The sequence below is a fragment of the Lytechinus variegatus genome, chromosome 17, assembly GCF_018143015.1.
Source record: "Lytechinus variegatus isolate NC3 chromosome 17, Lvar_3.0, whole genome shotgun sequence".
NCBI lineage: Eukaryota > Metazoa > Echinodermata > Echinoidea > Temnopleuroida > Toxopneustidae > Lytechinus > Lytechinus variegatus.
Window position 1 is genome coordinate 1,689,997 of NC_054756.1, and position 19,569 is coordinate 1,709,565.

Here is a 19,569-nt window from a genome sequence, read left to right on the forward strand (position 1 = left end):
TCAATGATCATTCATATTACATGTTAAATTGATCAACCTTTACTGTAGTTAATATATCTGACCATACCTAGAATGATAATAATTGATGCCAAATTTAAGATTTAGGTAGTAACACTTCTGCAAAGGGGTCATGCAATAGTTCCTGAAATATAAAGTATCAGTACAAGGACTGACATATGGGGTCATCTATCTGACAGCCTCCCTTGTGGTAATAGCTCTTGAGTTTTAGACAACACGGGTCATTCCTAAGACTTAGACATGTACATGTAGGGACCATCAAGCTCATACACAGCTAACTGAAATAGTCCTATGATCTTAGAAAAAACCAACCATTCCACAGAAAAAGAGATTATCCAGCTTGTACTCCAGCTTGCAGTAATAGTTCCTTTGATCTTTGAAAAGACGGATCATTCCACAGACTTAGACCTGTGGGGAAAAAACTCAAAGCGGAGCTTGTCGTGCTAGTTCTTTCTTATCTTTGACAAGGCTGATCATTTCACAGAAATATGGACCATCCGGCTTATCCCCCAACTTGCAGTTATAGTTCCTTCAATAGATAAGATGGATCATTCCATAGAATTAGACCAGGAGGGGCCATCCAACTCGTAGCTTGCAGTAAGGGTTTCTTTCATCTTGGATAAGACAGATCTTTCCAAAGACTTTGACATGCAATACGTCCAGAGCCTAGCTTGCGGTAATAGTTCCTTCAATCTTAGATAAGACGGATCAGTCCAAAGTCTTTGACATGCATGGACCATCAAGCTCATAGCCAAGCTTGCAGTACAATGTAATAGTCCCTTCAATCTTAGATAAGACAGATCAATCCAAAGACTTTGACATGTATGGACCATCAAGCTCATAGCCTAGCTTGCGGTAATAGTTCCTTCAATCTTAGATAAGACGGATCAATCCAAAGTCTTTGACATGTACGGACCATCAAGCTCATAGCCCAGCTTGCGGTAATAGTTCCTGGTCCCTACTCCTGATATGACAGAGATCTTCCCTGATCCATGCTCCTCCCTGGCAATCCGCTCGGCCTCCTCCATTAGAAGCATTCCAAAGCCCTGTAAGGAACCAAGGTTTATTACAATTAATAAACAGCCTTGTTGGTGATGATGATGTTAATGATGATGATGCGATGATGGTGATGATTATGATGATGGTGATGATTGATGATGGTGATGATGATGATGTGATGATGGTGATGTGATGATTGTGATGATGATAATGATGATGATAAAGATGATGATGTAATGATGGTGATGATGTGATGATGATGATGAAGATGTGATGATGGTGATGATGGTGATGATGATGATGAGATGATGGTGATGATGATGATGATGTGATGATGGTGATGATGATGTGATGATGGTGATGTGATGATGGTGATGTGATGATGGTGGTGATGATGTGATGATGGTGATGATGATGGTTGTGATGATGATGGCAATGATGAAGTCAAAGATTATGATTAAGATGATGGTGATGATGACGACAACAATGACTGAAAAAATCATGGAGAAATGATAGCCATTATGCTGATATTAGCAACGGAGGTGACGATAGTGGTGATGGGGATAATGATGCAGAATTTTATGACAGATTTTAATATACTATGAATAATTTGATTTAGTTTTAATAATCTACTAATGATAACTAAAGTGATTATTCTATTGTCAAAACAACAGCAACAATCATATTCATCACTGAATTACCCTAGATCACATCATGATACGCCAAGTACTTGAGAACTACATCATGTCGGTCGTGATCTGGCAAAACTAAGTAAGTCATTTTTTGGCGTTTTTCAGTTTTTTAGTGTTTCTTATAATATTGAATACGCTCTTTCATCTGTCAAAATTTCAAATTCTAACTCCAATTATTTTGGGAGATTCGAAACCCAGTTTTTGTAAAATTCTCTAAAAAATCACTAAATTTAAAAGGCAGAACTACGTAAGTCGACTTACAAAAGTAGTTTTTCAAGCTTTGACGAGAATTAAAAGGCAAAACTATGTAAGTCTACTTACGTAGTTTTGCCAGAACAATAACCGCAAAAGAAGGTGATTTATCTTGCAAAACTACGTATCTCCCAAATTCTGCATTAGACCGGTCGCCCTCGTACATTATACCGCAGAGCGAACGCGCAGCTAACTGTCTGCATGATGGTCTGCCGCCGCGGCTGCACATGCGTTTGCCGATTGTGTGTGCATGCTTCAATGTGTGTAACGTATGTGCTTTGCGTATGTGTAAAAATGCGCGGCAAAGACACCGGATAGTTTTGCCTGATAATTTCGCAATGTTTAAGAGATACGTAGTTTTGCCTGATAAAACTTTGCCATGCGTAGGACATACGTAGTTTTGCCTGATAAACATTTGCCACGCGGCCGCGTACCTTGTGACATACGTAGTTTTGCCTGATAAACATTTGCCACGCGGCCGCGTACCTTGTGACATACGTAGTTTTGCCTGATAAACATTTGCCACGCGGCCGCGTACCTTGTGACATACGTAGTTTTGCCTGATAAACATTTGCCACGCGGCCGCGTACCTTGTGACATACGTAGTTTTGCCTGATAAACATTTCCAACGCGGCCGCGTACCTTGTGACATACATAGTTTTGCCTGATAAGTTAGAACATACGTAGTTTTGCCTGATAAAAAGCTCGGAGTGTGTCATCGATTTTATCAGGCAAAAGTGCGTATGTTTTAAAAAAAGTGGAAAATTAGAAGATTAAATGAGTAAATCAACTAGTTTTTGGTGCCAATAGCTTATATAAGTTCCGCAGATCAAAGGAAAACAAAAAAAAATCCATATACCATTTTCCACTTTTCCAAGAAAAGCAAAAGAAGCAATGTAAAATATTCAAGCTTGAATATCTCGGAATGGCAAAAAAGGAGATACGTAGTTTTGCCAGATCACGGCCGATGTGAAGCACCACATTCTTTATTTCAAAATGGATTTTTATCTTCTATTAAATTCTTCATTTTCAATTGTTGGTTTTTTCCCCAAAAATATCCATTAAGGATAAGTTGTACAAAATTCTCTGAAGCCCCCCCCAAAAAAAAATATATGTATAAATAAAGCCCCATTTTCATCCCTCAAACATAAAAGAAAGAGAGGATCAAACCTGATGCTGGAACTTCCTTGGATCTCTTGAGTTAACAGGAACAACACTTCCATATCTGAGATGGAAGAGGTCAAGGAACATTATCAGAATGGTAATGATGGGGATTTAATCATCAATATACAAAACATTACTGAGAGAGGGTGCTAGATACTCAAAAAATAAAAATTCAAATTTTCACCAAGACTCAAAGGATAACAAAAGATTCAGCAACCAATGTACTTATACAAGAATGTAATGTTAGATGATATTTTTGTATAATTCATATTATTAACCGTATCGGACATCTGAGCAGGGAAACTTTAATACATTATTGTCTGCTTATGAATGTGATCAAAAGGTCGGTCAATAAGTTTCAAATTGTTTTTCCATGGACCCGATTTATTGACTGCTCAGGAAAGTCCCATTCTGAAACTATAAAATATCTAGACTTTCATGATTTTTGCTCTAGATGTCTGATTTGGATGATTATAATAATATTGACTGACTTTTCTTCCGGGGAACATGAAATCTATTGCCCTCAATAGAATCATATAGCCCTCATCTAAAGATAGCTTTCTATTGCGGGTAATATATTTGATGTTCCCCTCAAGGCAAGCCAATATTATGAAATCAATTACCTTTTCACACAGCTAAGATGGACTTCAATTGCATTTACATGTATAAATACTCAACTAGATGTCAATAAGGTTAACCAAACGGGAGATATTTGTAACAATTATCAGTTCACACTCAAATGGCCAATCTGACCGGGTTGAACACAATACCATTTCAGGAGCACATAGTCGGTCCTTATTGTGTCTATTCCAATGGGACCCGTGCCTAATAGTCTGTTTCACAGCTACTTCTATCTTCAAATTAATAAAATCATAATTTTGCTTTGCTGCAAGCCTTGTAGTAATGTCTAAATCAGCTTCAAGTCGAAGCCGATGATGATGATTTGGGATCGAATTTGCATTTATTCTTACAGGAAGGCTCATACAGACTGAATTTCAATATCAGTAGTCCTACCACTATTCTGAACTCTAATCGCTAAGATTTTATTGGTTGAAATGTTCATATCAAATGTTATTACAATTTCTTTGAAAATCAGATCGCAACAAATCACATAATGTGAGCCGGGTTTTAGAGTGTACATGGCAAAGGAGGATGCTTATTGTTATAATTTCTAGATTGGTACGAACAGTAAGAAAAGGATACACATGAAGCTCTCGAACGATAGACACGCCCCCTTTGAGCTCCGGTCTGAATGTGAGGTCAGAGCACTTTCTCAGCCTGAGCAGACCAATCAGAATATCTTGTTCTGGATCTTCGTAAGATAAGAACGTCTCCCATCCGCTACTGGAGTAGTAATCACGACGTATCAACTCAACCTGGATAAGAGAATCATAGGTTTTGTGTTTTGTGTATTAAATACACATCTTTTACATAATAATAATAATAGCCAATTTTTATAAAGCGCTTTTCCCAGAATGGCCCAAAGTGCATTACGGCATATTATTACCCCGGTCATTGGATTCATTTCAATCAAGCACGAAAAGTGCACAATTTCCACTCCCTGGGGAGCATTCCTTGCAGCCACATTATGGCGCTGGCAAAATCAAACGTACAATATCTTTCGCATCCAACCGGGTACCCATTTAGGACCTGGGTCGAGAGTGGCAAAGTGAGGATTAACGCTTTGCCAAAGGACGCTAGACCGCGGTGGGATTCGAACACACGACCCTCTGATTACAAGGCAAGAGTCAGAACCACTACACCACGGCTCTTCTACGTAATTCTACTTATTTGACCTGAGAACCCAGCAAAGATATGTGGAGACAGAAATTACAGGCCCTGTCTCACCATTACGTGCAAGCCTTGAGGGTCAGTTGTGGGCAATTCACCCGCAACCAAGTTGAGCATGTTCAAAACTTTTCTGCGTGCAAATCGAACTTGTGTGTGCTCCTGCAGGCAACTGCCTGCGAGATAGTGTCAATGTGGACAACCTGCAGGTAGCAAAACTAGTCACCCACAACTTGACGCAAAGCTTGCATGGAACAATGTGAAAGAACCTTAATATTCATATTATAGCTAAGACAAACATATTGGAGATGGGGAATAATATAACAGCTAGAGATTAATATTCAAAACTGTTACCCTGAGATACTGGTGAATTGGATTGGATTGGATAACGAATGTAATTTCTGAGACACAATTTTTCATGATTGATTACATTGACTACTACTTGTATGTATAATCAGTCACAATAATCAAGCGTACGATTAATCGCTAACCTTTGTGTTACGGGACCCACGGCAGATATCTTGCCTGAAACACATCCAAACCGTAACACATCATAAACCCAATATCCTCTATTCACTGAAGATTCAAATGTCACAAAATTTCAATATATATCATTATCTCATCTCTTGCAGCCCTACTCATGACCTCTCACCTCATATGGTTTGACCTTGTGATGTATTTCTTGAATCCCGACCTCTCTAGTCCTTACATCTCTACACTGTGTACCAAGATCTCTCATCCTAGCCAGGGCTAACTCTCTTAGGTTACCATGCTCAACTCCAGAACTCACCAAAGGCATTGGGATATCCCTAAAATACACCAAAGAATAACAGCTTGATTAATACAGTGCTCTTTGCAAAATACAGTGCTCTTTGCAAGAGGACACAAAGTGCAACTATTATGATAATAATATTTGTACATCGATACTGTGCAATTTCGATGAGTTTCTACTCAACTGCGCATTACAATAATGTTACTATTATTATTACCGCAGCTTTAGCCTTGGTGCCTACAGGTGCTCAAGCATTCAGATATTTCTTCCTTTCTGGTACCCATTTACCTCACCTGGGTCAAGGGCAGCATAATGTAGATCAATTTCTTGCTGAAGGAAATTACACCATGGATGGGATTTGAACCAACGACACATTGTTTCAATGTCCGGAGACTAATCCATTAATGCAAATTATCTAGTCATTTTTTCCTTTCTATATAACCTTTGCTCAAATAATAAAACAAATAGAACAACGCAGACAATAAGTCCAGGTTACTCATGTTCCATAACAATGTGCAAGACTAATTTTATAAAATCAAACATGACAATTAAACCCGATAAATAAACATGAAATGATTTTCCCTCATGATAAAAGTTATACGACCGAGGGAGGTGAGACCCCAGGTGAGTCAGAGCAGTGGAAGGCACTTAGTGCTAAAACTGCCAGACCCCAATGCCCCAAAACCCATTTACATCATGGCAATACTTGATCAAATTTGAGAAACTTCACCCAAGCGGTAATATAGAATAAACCTTATGCATTGCATGTGTTAGTGATCTGGAGCTGACACATCTCTGACAACTCCATATATCCCTATATCATCTGAGGGAGGGCGCTATAAAATTATGAAATATACATAGGCCCATATTCTGAAGTCGGTCCCGGATTTAACTTAAACTCAGGTTTAAAGTTGTGGTTTAAGTGTGGATAGCCAATCGCTACATAAATCACTAACAGTAGAGATATTATATTTCAGCTCATTTGGCTCTCAAATCATTCATAATTGTCTAGGAAGTATAAAGAGATGATTGTCTTCACCATTGATGAATCAGGAAAGAGCACAGTAAACATAAGAAACGCTTTTGGCTTACCATAATTTTTAGCACACAGTTAGACCAAGGTCTAAATTAAACCTGATTTCAGAATACGGGCCATAAAGTCTATAATAATAAATATGACTGACCTCTGAACTCTGTACACCCTTGTCCAAGGCGGCACCAAGGCCAAGATCCTAGCGACCAGATCGACCAGGGTGCTGGGAGGGTAGCTCTTGTATCGTCCAGTCTTCCAGAGTTCATACAGACCTGTACCCCTGATGACCAGGGTTGGGTAGAGCTTCAGACCGTCGGGACGGAAGGCTGGATTCTCAAAGAATTCCTGTCATCAAGCCGAAAGTAAAAATGGAGCAAGGTGTAAAAGTGATGATGACAACTGTGATGTAAGTAGCAGGTAGGGTATCTCAACTAAAAAAGAAAAGCTTGAAAATGAAACTACTGATAAGGCCACTATTCTGATTGGTGTAATGAAACGAGAAAACTTTCTTTTTTTACCAAATCACGAAAAGGTCACTTTGGTTAGCCATGATGATGATGATGATTGTGATGATGATGGTGATGGCAATGGTGATGACGATGATGATGATGACGATGATGATGATGATGATGATGATGATGGTGATGATGATGATGACGGTGATGATGATTGTGATAATGATGATGGTGATGGCGATGATTATGATGATGACGGTGATGATGATGGTGATGATGATGATGGTGATGATGACGGTGATGATGATGATGACCCTGTCTGATGAGATGGAAATCTTCTCTTATTTTTCGATGAGGGTAAAGCTTCTGAATCTCAAATCTAAAGCACAGCTCACTCAGATTCAAAACCAAGAGGAAATAATACTTGAGTTTAAATCCTAATATTTAGTCAATTTTTATAAAAAAATTAGATCTGGAAATTAAGATTTCTCCAAATCTACAATCTACAACTTATTTTTGGCATTTCAAATATGTACACAGGTTCAAATTGGTGAGTACTCACAAAGATAAATGATTTTACTTACAATGAACTGTTCTACATCTCTCTCAAGGTCAACATTAGGAAGGTCGGGCATCATGTGAGAGACAACCTTAAAACCAGCATCCTTTGACATCTGGAATGATTCACAAACAGCCCGAACAGTATGACCCCTGGAATAAGAAATAGGGCGATAAAAAACATATTAATTAATCCTGGAATTTTTTTTTTTTTAAATTGAAATGCATCATGTGAGAAACAACCGTAAAACCAGCATCCTAAGACATCTTGAATGATTCACAAACAGCCCTAACAGTATGACCCCTGGAATAGGGCAATAAAAAATCATTATATTAATTAATCCTGGAACAAAAAAGAATTTACAAAACTATTGAAATGCATCATATGAAAAACGAACTTAAAACCAGCATCTTTAGACACCAGGGCCCCGTAACACAAAGGTTTGCGATGAATTGCAAATATGGAAGAATTCGCACTGATTGGTCCCTGGCCAGTATTTTAAACCTAATGCGCATGTAACATTGATATTGATTGGTCAGTTCATTTAGCGACTCGTTGAATAGCTGTCGTACATAACACTGCAGATATGGGTCTACATTTGTAGACTAGCTCAAAAGAGCCCTGGAAACTTTTTTAAAAAAACTAAAAAGGAGCCCTAAAAAATCGCCATTAATCTCAATGTTAAAGCTTATCCATTTAGCAGATTTAGACAGTAAGTTGTGAAAATGATGTAAATATTGATTCATCCTGGAACAAACCAAAACACAAAGATCTTCTCATATTATAAATATTAAAGGTCAAGTCTACCCAAGAAAATGTTGATTTGAATAAATAAATAGAAATCAAACTAGCACAACGCTGAAAATTTCATCAAAATCGGATGTAAAATAAGAAAATTATGGCATTTTAAAGTTTTGCTTATTTTTCACAAAACAGTGTATGCATAACTCAGTGACATGAAGATGAGGAAGTCGATGATGTTCATCACTCACTATTTCTTTTGTTTTTTATTGTTTGAATTACAAAAAAATTTCATTTTTTACAGATTTGACAATAAGGCCCAACTTGACTGAACCATATAACATTAAACAATGCTGATTCCACATGTTCAGAGAGGAATTAATCATTGCTTCACATGACAATGAGAAAATTAGAATATTTTATATAATAATATACAAAATAAATAGTGAGTGGATGACGTCATCAGTCTCCTCATTTGCATACCGACCAGGATGTACATATAACCGTTTTGTAAATTTAAATGAAACTTTAAAATGCCATAACTTTTTTATTTTACATTCGATTTTGATGAAATTTTCAGTGCTATGCTAATGTGATTTTTCTCTTTTTATTTAAATCAACTCTTTGTTGGGGTGGACTTGTCCTTTAATCAAAACCCAGACAAGTTGTCAGATTTGACATCTTATGGATGGCAAGTGTTGAGGAGTTGCCTCCCTGGTACCCTATAAAGATCAGTGACATTTCTCAGTATTACTGCTTACCTATTTGTATCTCTGGCTACATCTTCATAGACACTCTGTACACCAATCTCTAATCTGGTGCAGCCATACTTCAGCATATCACTGTCAAGAGAAACAAGGTTCATAAATTTTTAATGCTATTTTTACCGATAAAATATGTCCGGATAGTGTTTTGTAAAGCTGATCACAAATTATGCACAACTTAACGCACAGCCTAGTCCAGTGACCTGAAGAGTTTTACTAGTAAGATTCAAGTGTGACTAAAAATCACACATACATGAAAGTTCGAGGTTGCATGATGAATATTTTGTAAACATCGACACACCTATGACTGACTTATTGTGAAACCTGTTCTTTGATGCCAAATCAGATTTTCAATCATGTTAATTCATATCAGTATTCGTATTTTTGTAGATAAAGATTCTAGCTGTAAACTGTAAACAAGCACTTGGAAGCAAAATTTAATAACAATTTGTCAGAATTTGATATCAGTTACAGGAAATTCACCCTCATTATATACCATCCTCACTATGTACCAAACACACACAAAGCATTTCACTGACCTGAGATGTCTCTTGAGGCAGTAGTCTGGTCTGGTTTCTATGGTGATACCGATACACTTTGTCTTACTCCTCTCAGAAAACCTGGAATGATGATATCAATATGAAAGCTCATTATTCAATTTAATTCAACTCTTTATCATTTCATTCACTTCAATACTCAAATGAATTCAATTCAACTTAATCTATTTCAATTCAATCCAATTCAATTCATGTCAACTCTGACCATTTCACTTCACTTCATCTCAATACTCAAATCAATTCAACTTTATCTAATTCAGTTCAGGTCAATGTAATGTAATTCAATCCAATTCAGGTCACCCATTTCAATTGAATTCAAATCAGTTCACTTCAATTCAATTAGATTCAACCCAAAACTCAAATCACTTTAATTCAACTTAATCTAGTTCAATTCAAATTCAAATAATTCAATTCAACATAATTCAATTTCATATAGTTAAATTATATTCATTTTAGCACAATACATAATTTAATTGAAAAAGTACATTTATGAGTAAAAACATGGAAGAAGGTCAAGAAATATGATGATTTTCTTGTCCAAGTTCATTAAAACAGTCAAATAAATAACACTCACTTGACTGCCTCTTCCACACTGTTGCTTGTATGACCAGAGAGGGCGTCATGCAGGTTACGGATGAAGTAGTCTCTGTACTCCTCGGACAGTGCCATGAAGGTCCCGCCCATAACAATAAACTCCACCTTATCAACGCTGTGACCAAGCTGTTTTAGCTGATCCACTCTGTGTCTGGTTTGAAGGTAAGGGTTGTATCGGGCACGGATAGCACGCATTGAAGTGGGCTATCATATATAGGAACAAACACATAATAATAATAATGCTCAATTCTTGTATAGCGCATCAAACATAGCATAGCATGTCCCTATGCGCTTGAAGAAGAAATAGTGAAAGGTAAGAATAAAGTAATCAAGATATTTAGATTGGATCATTGGTTCAAAGTTGGTATTTTATGCATTGAAAAGATGTTTTGAGGGATCTCCTGAATGTACATAAATCACTTTGATATCTCATTGAATTAGGTAAAGCATTCCAGAGGACAGCAGAGGCATGAGTAAAAGCACGCTCACCATATGACTTTGTAAAGACAGAGGGAACAACAAATAATGCTTTTGAGCTTGATCTAAGATTTCGAGATGGCTGGTAATATGATACTAAATCGAGTAAATAGGATGGGCCAATTTAATAAAAACAGTTGTGTGCAAAAAAACTAGAAGCTTGAATACAATCCGGGAACGGACACATCACATTTTAGAGTAAGATCAATTCAATGTATATGAAAAATATAGGGTAATGATAGGTATTCTACGATTAACTCTTTAGACCACTATGGTTTTTGACAAACTGGAGATATTAGCTCTGTAAGCTACCCCACATCAAAGAGGCTGAGCCCTCCAAATTCCACTTGAAGACTGAAAACTGTAGACCAATATGGTTTGCTTTTTTTAATGGTATTTTTTTTGACAGGGGGAGTATACCTATAAAAAATATAATTTTATGCACTGACATAGTAATGTAGCTGGCTCATTGCATCATGCAATAACATTTGAAAATGTTTTTGTTCTTCCATTGAGGCACCCTCCCCCTATACCCCCCATCTACTTCCACAATAAGTTACTGTAAAGTCTGATTCATTTATAGTATTTTTGCAATTATGGTACATGTAATTACCATGGTAACATGGCTAAACAATCAATCAAATTCATTGTTTCCATGGCAGTTACCATAATAATAATTCTTAAGCCAACACTGATGTTAGGGAGACCAGGGTTAGTTGGAACATGGGGTAAGTTGAAACATTGTAATTTTCTTTGAAGCCTGTAAAATAGATTTATACAATACTGCATTTAATTTATTGCAATAAGAATTCAACACTGTTGTATTATTAATAGCAATATTAATTGAGGGCAGTATTGCATAAATTTATTTTACAGGCTTTAAAGAAAATTACAATGTTTCAACGTACCCCATGTTCCAACTAACCCTGGTCTCCCCTACAGTACATCAATAACCAAACTTTTCTTAATAATGTCAGAACATACCTCGTATCCAGTGTATGACTGAGTAGAATACTCAAAATCTGAGTCCGGTCCACCCGGGCAGTACACGCATATATTGCCTGTCATGCTAATATGAGGGCATCTATGGGGCTTACACATCACTGCTACAACTGCTATCTGTTCACAAGAATAGACAAAAGGAAAGTTGTGTAATGAACCAAAAGGTTTGAGGGGTACAACATGGCATTCATACAAGAATTTCTAAAAGTTGTGGGCCTGCCAAGGCCAGCAAGTTAAAAGGCCGAGCAAAAATTTAGGCCTTTTTAAAATGAAAATCTCATTTGTGATAGACTGTGACATAACATTCAAAAAATATATTGTGAGATCATATTTCACCCTTTTCTTTTCCCTTGCTTTCTTTCCTTTTTTTTCCTATTTCTTTACATTTGTTCTGGGGGGGGGGGGTGTCCCCAAATCTGTACTTACCCCACTGGCTGTCCTTATTGGTTTAGCTTTCAACTTTGGAATAAGAGCCTGCAGAAAAAAAAAAAAAACAATTGAAATAGTTCAGTAAACTCCACTACATCAAGTTTTACAATAAAATGCTATATAGTATAAAGCAAATACTCAGAAAAATCTGAGTGTCTGAAGCAAAAGATCAAGATCTATGTACATAAAAAAGAAATCTTGGCAATAACTTTTGATCTTAAAAATAAAATTTCTGTCTCAGAAAAAATCATTAAAAAAGAGATGAAAATCTTCTCTTGTACGGTACTTGTTCTATATGATCTCAAAGTTGCATTTCTGAGAAAATTAAAAGGCTTCCTTGTTTTCCCTTGATAGTGAAAGATGGACTAATAATCTGAACATGTTTTCACGGCTCTTGTATTGCAATGTATCACAGGTTGGAATTTCTAGTATGAATAACCATGATTATCGGAACAGTCTGATAAACAATGGCTGTTTCAAAGATTAATATAATGTTCAATAAATTGTAACTTTTAATGAAAGACACGTAATAGACTCATAGTTATGAATAACTGTACACGTATAAATGGTTGCTTAGTCACAATTCATCTATTGACTTCGAAAATTAAAGAAACTGGGAAAAACCTACCTTCTTGTGAGCTTGGGGGACAGCTGCGATGATATCGACAAGACGGGGTTGAGAGGTCAGACCATACTTTTTGGCAGTCAAACTTTTGATTCTAGTGGAGAGAAAAAAACATCATTATCACATGAGCAATGAGGTGCATTAAGCTTCTTGATGTACTGTACCAAATAGAACTTTCAGCATTAAGCTTGTTTATTTTTACTCCGTTCAATCAGATCAAATTTTTGTTGGGTAGGATTTGTATAGTGCACGTATCTACCTTGCTAGGTGCTCAAGGCTCTCCTATATTACCCCGGCCAAGCTAGTCTACCGATTCTGGTGCGCACGGCTTTTTGAGGAATTACTTCCTGCCGGTACCCATTTACCTCACCTGGGTCGAGTGCAGCACAGTGTGGATAAATTTCTTGCTGAAGGAAACACGCTAGGATTCCGACTCGCGACCCTCTGTTTGAAAGGCGAGAGTCAGAACCACTAGACCACGACGCCCCCCGCTATAACAATAACAAAATTGCAATATTAGTTTCAAGCTACTGAAATGATTCGACCGGACTGGCTAGTAGTAAATTTGTTACAGAAAATTGTCAATTTGTTACTTCAAATAGGACCGAGAAGTGGTGGTTCAATTCATCATCTTCACTGGCAAGTAGTATTACTTGATTACTGAAGGGAAGATAGAAACTCACCTATTGACTTGATTACTGAAGGGAAGATAGAAACTCACCTATTGACTTGATTACTGAAGGGAAGATAGAAACTCACCTATTGACTTGATTACTGAAGGGAAGATAGAAACTCACCTATTGACTTGATTACTGAAGGCAAGATAGAAACTCACCTATTGACTTGATTACTGAAGGGAAGATAGAAACTCACCTATTGATTTGATTACTGGAGCGAAGATAGAAACTCACCTATTGAGATTAACATCTTTGTTTTCTTCATGAGCAGTGACAAGCTGACTGATGATATCAGACACAGTCATCATCATCATCTCTGCATGGGACAGGTTTGCTGAAGAAAAAAAAACAGTGGGAAATTTTAAGTTGATTTCATGACTATAAACAGGAGATAATTTAGAGTTCCTTTTCTTGACGGCCACCCAAAACCAAAATAAAAAATATAATGTATATATATTGACAAAAGATGTCATGAACCGGTGATAATGACAAATAGGTCTAGAAGATCTACCAGTACAAAGCATAAAAAAAGCAGGTGGAGAAAAAAAGAAAAGAAAAGGGAGAAAGCTCTGCTTAATTAATTATAATGGAAGACAACTGAAACATAAACTACATGTCTCACATTGTGATGCTATGGCACAAATTGATGGCGTGACATTTCAAAACTGTTCCATTAGTTTAACACTTACATTCTACAAAATTCTGGTATCAACATCACCATTGGTGAATTCTCCCCACTATTTTCTGAAATCTATTTAGGTCTGGCCTCTGACTAACACTGCACTTTGCAGTTAAATTTTGATAGTCAAATTATCATAACATTCTGAAGGGTAGAAATGTTTATGATCATGATGATATCTGCCATCGCATTAGTGTGTTTTGTGAACAGAAATGGCAAAACAAAGAGTTATCATTCACACTTCACAAGGTTCTCTTTTGTCTTTTTTTATTTGACTAGATTAAAAATACTTTTAAACAAAGGTACTTAGACAAAGTCAAGATACAAAATTAAGTACAAACTAAGATCAGCGCTAATGCAATTTTGCACCAGCCAACTTCAAGTAAATTTCTCCATCAGATATTGTTCACAAATGTCGTAGCAAGTCCCTCAATCACATTTCAAGGTCAATATATCAATCCTTTTTTCTGAATACTGCGACTGGGAATAGCTGTATTTCAGCTTTGATCTCGACGACATCGTTCGTAGCACAAGTCAGACAGTGCTTCGTCCGAGGTAACCTCGCTGAATGTGAGTGCACTCAGGCCAAAACGAAATATTTTGGTCCAGTTCTTTCTATATATTTTTAATTATGAAATAAAGACAATAAATAATCGATGAGCCCGGCCTTTCGGGGCGATTTCGCATTGTTTACCATGTAACCTTGGTCGGTGGTGGCTGCATGGTTATAGCCACTTGTTCACTGCTACCACCCTGCCTGTGGTGAATCTACAGGTAGGACGCCAATGTTGTACAGAGCAGACACTTCAAAAAATCATTAAAATATCACTTTTGTGACCAAAATTTCTATTTTTCATACAGTTGCAATTTATTTTTCATTAGTAACTTGGGAATAATATTTGTATTCACCAGAGCGCTCAAAAACTTGAATTTTGGGCATATTTTTCTGTACGCCCTCTACTGGTGGAAAGCAATATGGCAAGAAAATTTTCATTCTTTGATCTCTATTTTTAATTAAGAAAAAAGGATTTAAAGAATCAAATTGAAATAAGAGCCAAGTAGTATGAATAATAGGTGTAATGAAAACTGTCAGTGTAAAAAAATCAAGCATTTGCCCCAAAGAAAAATAAGCCAAACATTGCCACCCTTGGCCTTATTTTGCCACACATGGAGATATAACTGAGAACAAGGTTATATTATAACCTTGTTCATTGAATGAGTGGTTATAGCGAGCCATCTGTGTACAAGGAGAAAATATAAAAATGTTTTAAAAACTCCTCGAAACAGACGGCTGCCAGCTGTCTAAAGGGTGTTGCACTTACAAGAAAATATTTGCGATCAATTGCAAATATTTTTAGTGTTGCAATGAATTTCGTGCATTGTTTTTGTGATATGATAGATGATAGATCAAAAGTAGCAAATCAGTTTAAACTTCTTGTTTCAAGGAAGAGATTAGCTATCAATCACTAATTTTGAATTAACTACAAGACATATGATTGATTTACAGACAAAAAAGACTTGCATTTGCAATTGATCGCAAGTTTCTTGCAACACCACGTAAGAGTAAGACACACACACAAATATACACGAGTGGGACCGAGGTAAACTGCAACTGCGTGGATACACCTGACTTGGCCTGGCTAAATAAATTAAAGAATCCGAGATTTAATTACACGATGAATATGACATTATAATTCAAAATGCCAAATCATTCATAGACTCACATTTCTTCTTGTTCTTCCCCATAATGAAAGAAAGCAAGTAAGCAACTTTTAACCGTTGCTCATGTACCAACACCAGAAAGGTGAAGCAGAAAAAGTCCTTGAGGGGAGTTGAGAGCGTGATGTCGCAATCGCTAAGAATATAATATGTACGATAAGTACGAACTTAACTACATTCATTTTCGTATACTAGTATTATATATCCGATATGGCCTCCTCCAAAAATAAACCTCGAAGCAGAAAAAGAGCTAGAGACAGCCCTTCCCCCCTTTGACCCCCCCCCCCCTCCCCCCCATGATCCCTTTCCGGAGATCGCCCACGCACACTTTCTTACACATTTAGGCCTGTATTTGGCCTTTAAAGGGGAGGGGGATTTTTTTTTTTCCTCACCTCATAGTATCAAGTTTCACCAGTTTGTTACCGGGGGGGGGGGGGGGGGGATGCACCGGCTACAATTATATATATATATGGCAGTGTATCCTATTGCCGGACACCTTTATTTCAGTGCTTTAAAAATGACAACTAGAGGAAATACAATGAAGAAAAATTATACCTTGCTATTCCAAATATTCTGAAAATTATGAATATGATGAAATTATTTCATATTTTCCAACCGTTTTCTTTGCACCGCACTTGCCGCATACCCCTCCGCGAAAAACAATTATTTTCGTGCGTGGCATATTACATCATAATTCCGGACGCGCGACGGACGGGTAAAAATATTCTTGATTATAATGATGTAAGAAAGAGTTGGTGTGATTTTTTTCATGATATATCATCTCATGAGTAAATTCTAAGTTTTTGTTTGCTTTCTTATATCGATTTTGAGCAGATCTTTGCAATAATAAATTGGTGTTGTGTTCGATATGGCACTTTCCAGTATTAATGCTCGTTCATATCGTGACCCTCAGTCAAGTTCTATCGATGCGCAGACGATCGTTGACGGCTCTCTATCTACCTCGCGCACGGACGGCCGGGGTACATACCTTGAGAACTAGCCGTCGACGATCTGATCGATGGAGCGGACGAGATTGAAATTCGGCGAATCAGGCCCGAAATTAGGTCCGTATTGCCATCAGAAAATAGATCAATTGGGATCAATTGTTAATGCAAAACTATGTTATATGATATTTTAAGCATTTTCTGTCATTTTAGAGAAAAATAAGGTAAAAGTTGGATTTTTTCGCCTTGTTTTTGCAAACTTGTTCTTTGAATTGATCTGTGAAATCGAACTGCGGAAGTCTTACGGTACGAAATTGATTTCGTACGCAGTAATATGCGCGTCCGGAAATATGATAGTGTCCGGTAATACAATACGTGACTATACATATATAAAAATTGTACTTCTACTTAGGCGCCTATTCCTAAAGATTTTATTTTGTCTCAGCCCGGGTTGGGGGGACAACCTTTTTTCCAATGAGCTCATTACGGAATTGACAATTTCTAATTGGAGCACTATAAAAGGCCTATCTAAGGCTGTATATGCACCCGGGATATGCCCCCACCCCAATCACCACAACTGCCTTGCATGGCCTTTACATACTACTCATATATGTATATTTTTTAATATGATTTAATGCTGATGCAGGCCAAATGAAAATAAAGCATCATTTCGCCGCGACATGTATTATCATGACCTTTTCCGCGGTATTATATCGTTTACAAATGTATAGTCATGACTCATGATAGTATTGGTTTATCAGAGTCAGTCATTGTAAATGCAAGACTGAAACTCTAATTACCTCATAAATAATGATATTGTCAACATTAATTCTTTAAACATGTATCTCATGATATTGATTATGATCTCAGATATTCATCATAAAATCAAAACCGAACGACATGAGTACAGATTTAAACTGTTATTGAATTGCTTATGATCATCGTATTTTCTTGAGTGCATATACACCGAGCAACACTTTTGTGAGAGAAGTTCGAAAGAATTTTCATCAATCGTATACAATAGGATTTCAAAATCAAGAAGTAAACCAGGAGGACTTCTTTTCATTATTCAATCAACGTGGCCCGCTATAACCAAATGAGGGGCTAATAGTACCTACGTTATGAGTGAGTATTCAATAATGTGGTTTTTCATGATATGAAATAGGCCTACCAAACATCAAGAGTATGAGTAGACGAATTGTGTGTTATAAGGTATATATCACTTGCGGATCCGGGGAGGGGGCAAAGCCGGCCGTGCCCCCCCCCCTGCCAGAAAAGCACAGTTTGAATTTGTAATATCAAACAAATCGTTTATATAAAAAGAAATGTGCCCCCCCCCCCTTAAAAGTGAAGAACTTTTTTTTCATTAATTTTTTTCGGGGACGAAATATCATTACTTTTGGGTTAAAACCCTTTTTTTTCATAAAAATCACCATCATTTTAAAATAGATTATATTTCAAGAAAGAATCTTGTCACTTTCTATTCATATTAGTGATTGTTTAAATATCATTTTATAGGCAGTACACTGGATGGACCGGTGTCAATAGACATGTGCGTATTCTGGGGGACTTTCGAGGCCCGGGTGCCAAAGTTCGAACTAGGAAGGGAGATGCCAAATTTAAATTTTGGGGCGCCAATTTGATGTTCGATCTAGGAATTAGGGGCACCAAATTCAACATTTGGGGCACCAATTTGATGCTTAACCTCTGTATTGTGGGTATTGCTTGCTTGCAATCATAATAAATTATGTCAATTATTTATATATTGGAAACTTTAAGAAGTATTCATTATTTTCTAATGACTCCAACGATAATTAAGTACCATAACTATTGTTTTGCTGCACTCACTCACCACGCTCATTCGTTATTTTTGGACAGTAATGAGCTTTAAATGGACTGGAAGGGAATTTAGGTTTCGATATGCAGCGCATGATTTTCAGCAGCCTTTCAGAAAATAAAATCGACTAATTGTCTAATTATTTAATTCCCACAATAATTGTATTTTGATAGGTAAGTTTGAATTTAATTGAACTCTTCTAAAAGTAAAAGAATATTAGAATTGTGGTGAACTTCTTCATCCAGTACACGGTAAGATTGATTAAATAAAATAGATTTGAAACAATTAATGAATTAATGTTAAATGCACTGCTGATGTGTAGCTCGAGCTAAATCCTGCGATAGTTCATCCTTTGACAAAAAGCACTATTCAAAATCCATTTGTTGTTGTTGTTGTTAAATGTTATGGAATCATAATTGTAAATGCTTTCTAATAAATATTTGCTTTCAGCGGACCCTGCGGGTAATCAGTGGATTCAAACAAATTTATTACTAGATCTTGGTATGGTGATCGCTTTATTCTTCGCTATTATAATCTGCGTGATGCGTTGCAAGAGACACAGACTTGACATCAGGTATATGATTAATCTACATTGTAATGAAGGGCTGGCCATAATCTTTATTAACTGAGAGAGAAAGGGGACAATGAAGGTGGGGGGGGGGGGGTGAGGGAAATTATATAAGAACGGAAGTGAATACTGTGCTTGCTGGCCTTGAAATTAGTCGAAGGGGGGGGGGGGGCAAATAACATGTTTAACAGGCGTCACATTTATATCTATCATAGGCCTACATC

The 19,569-nt window shown here is 36.9% G+C and overlaps 1 protein-coding gene across 2 annotated transcripts; it reads right to left on the bottom strand.

Moving 5' to 3' along the window:
• Positions 1–772: 772 nt before the first annotated feature.
• LOC121430806 (elongator complex protein 3) lies at positions 773–16,093 on the bottom strand. 2 transcript variants are annotated; one of them, XM_041628216.1, is made up of 15 exons: positions 16,002–16,093; positions 13,833–13,932; positions 12,925–13,015; positions 12,294–12,341; positions 11,850–11,984; positions 10,369–10,592; positions 9,777–9,857; positions 9,235–9,315; positions 7,758–7,884; positions 6,870–7,063; positions 5,566–5,722; positions 4,329–4,501; positions 3,132–3,186; positions 950–1,064; positions 773–863 (listed from the first exon to the last, which is right to left on the bottom strand). In XM_041628216.1, the coding sequence occupies exons 1-15, from the start codon at positions 16,021–16,023 to the stop codon at positions 820–822; spliced, it is 1,647 nt and encodes a 548-aa protein (XP_041484150.1). In that variant the 5' UTR covers positions 16,024–16,093; the 3' UTR covers positions 773–819. The 2 variants fall into 2 exon arrangements, with proteins under 2 accessions (XP_041484150.1, XP_041484149.1); XM_041628215.1 differs by having other exon boundaries at positions 774–1,064.
• Positions 16,094–19,569: the final 3,476 nt, after the last annotated feature.

Excerpts from the sequence above, each read along its gene's own strand:
- LOC121430806 (XM_041628216.1), bottom strand. The coding sequence starts at position 16,023 with ATGGGGAAGAACAAGAAGAAAT. Across the intron at positions 7,064-7,757 it reads GAGATGTAGAACAGTTCATT|GAATTCTTTGAGAATCCAGC; the intron begins GTAAGTAAAATC and ends GCTTGATGACAG. Across the intron at positions 4,502-5,565 it reads ACAAGGTCAAACCATATGAG|GTTGAGTTGATACGTCGTGA; the intron begins GTGAGAGGTCAT and ends TCTCTTATCCAG.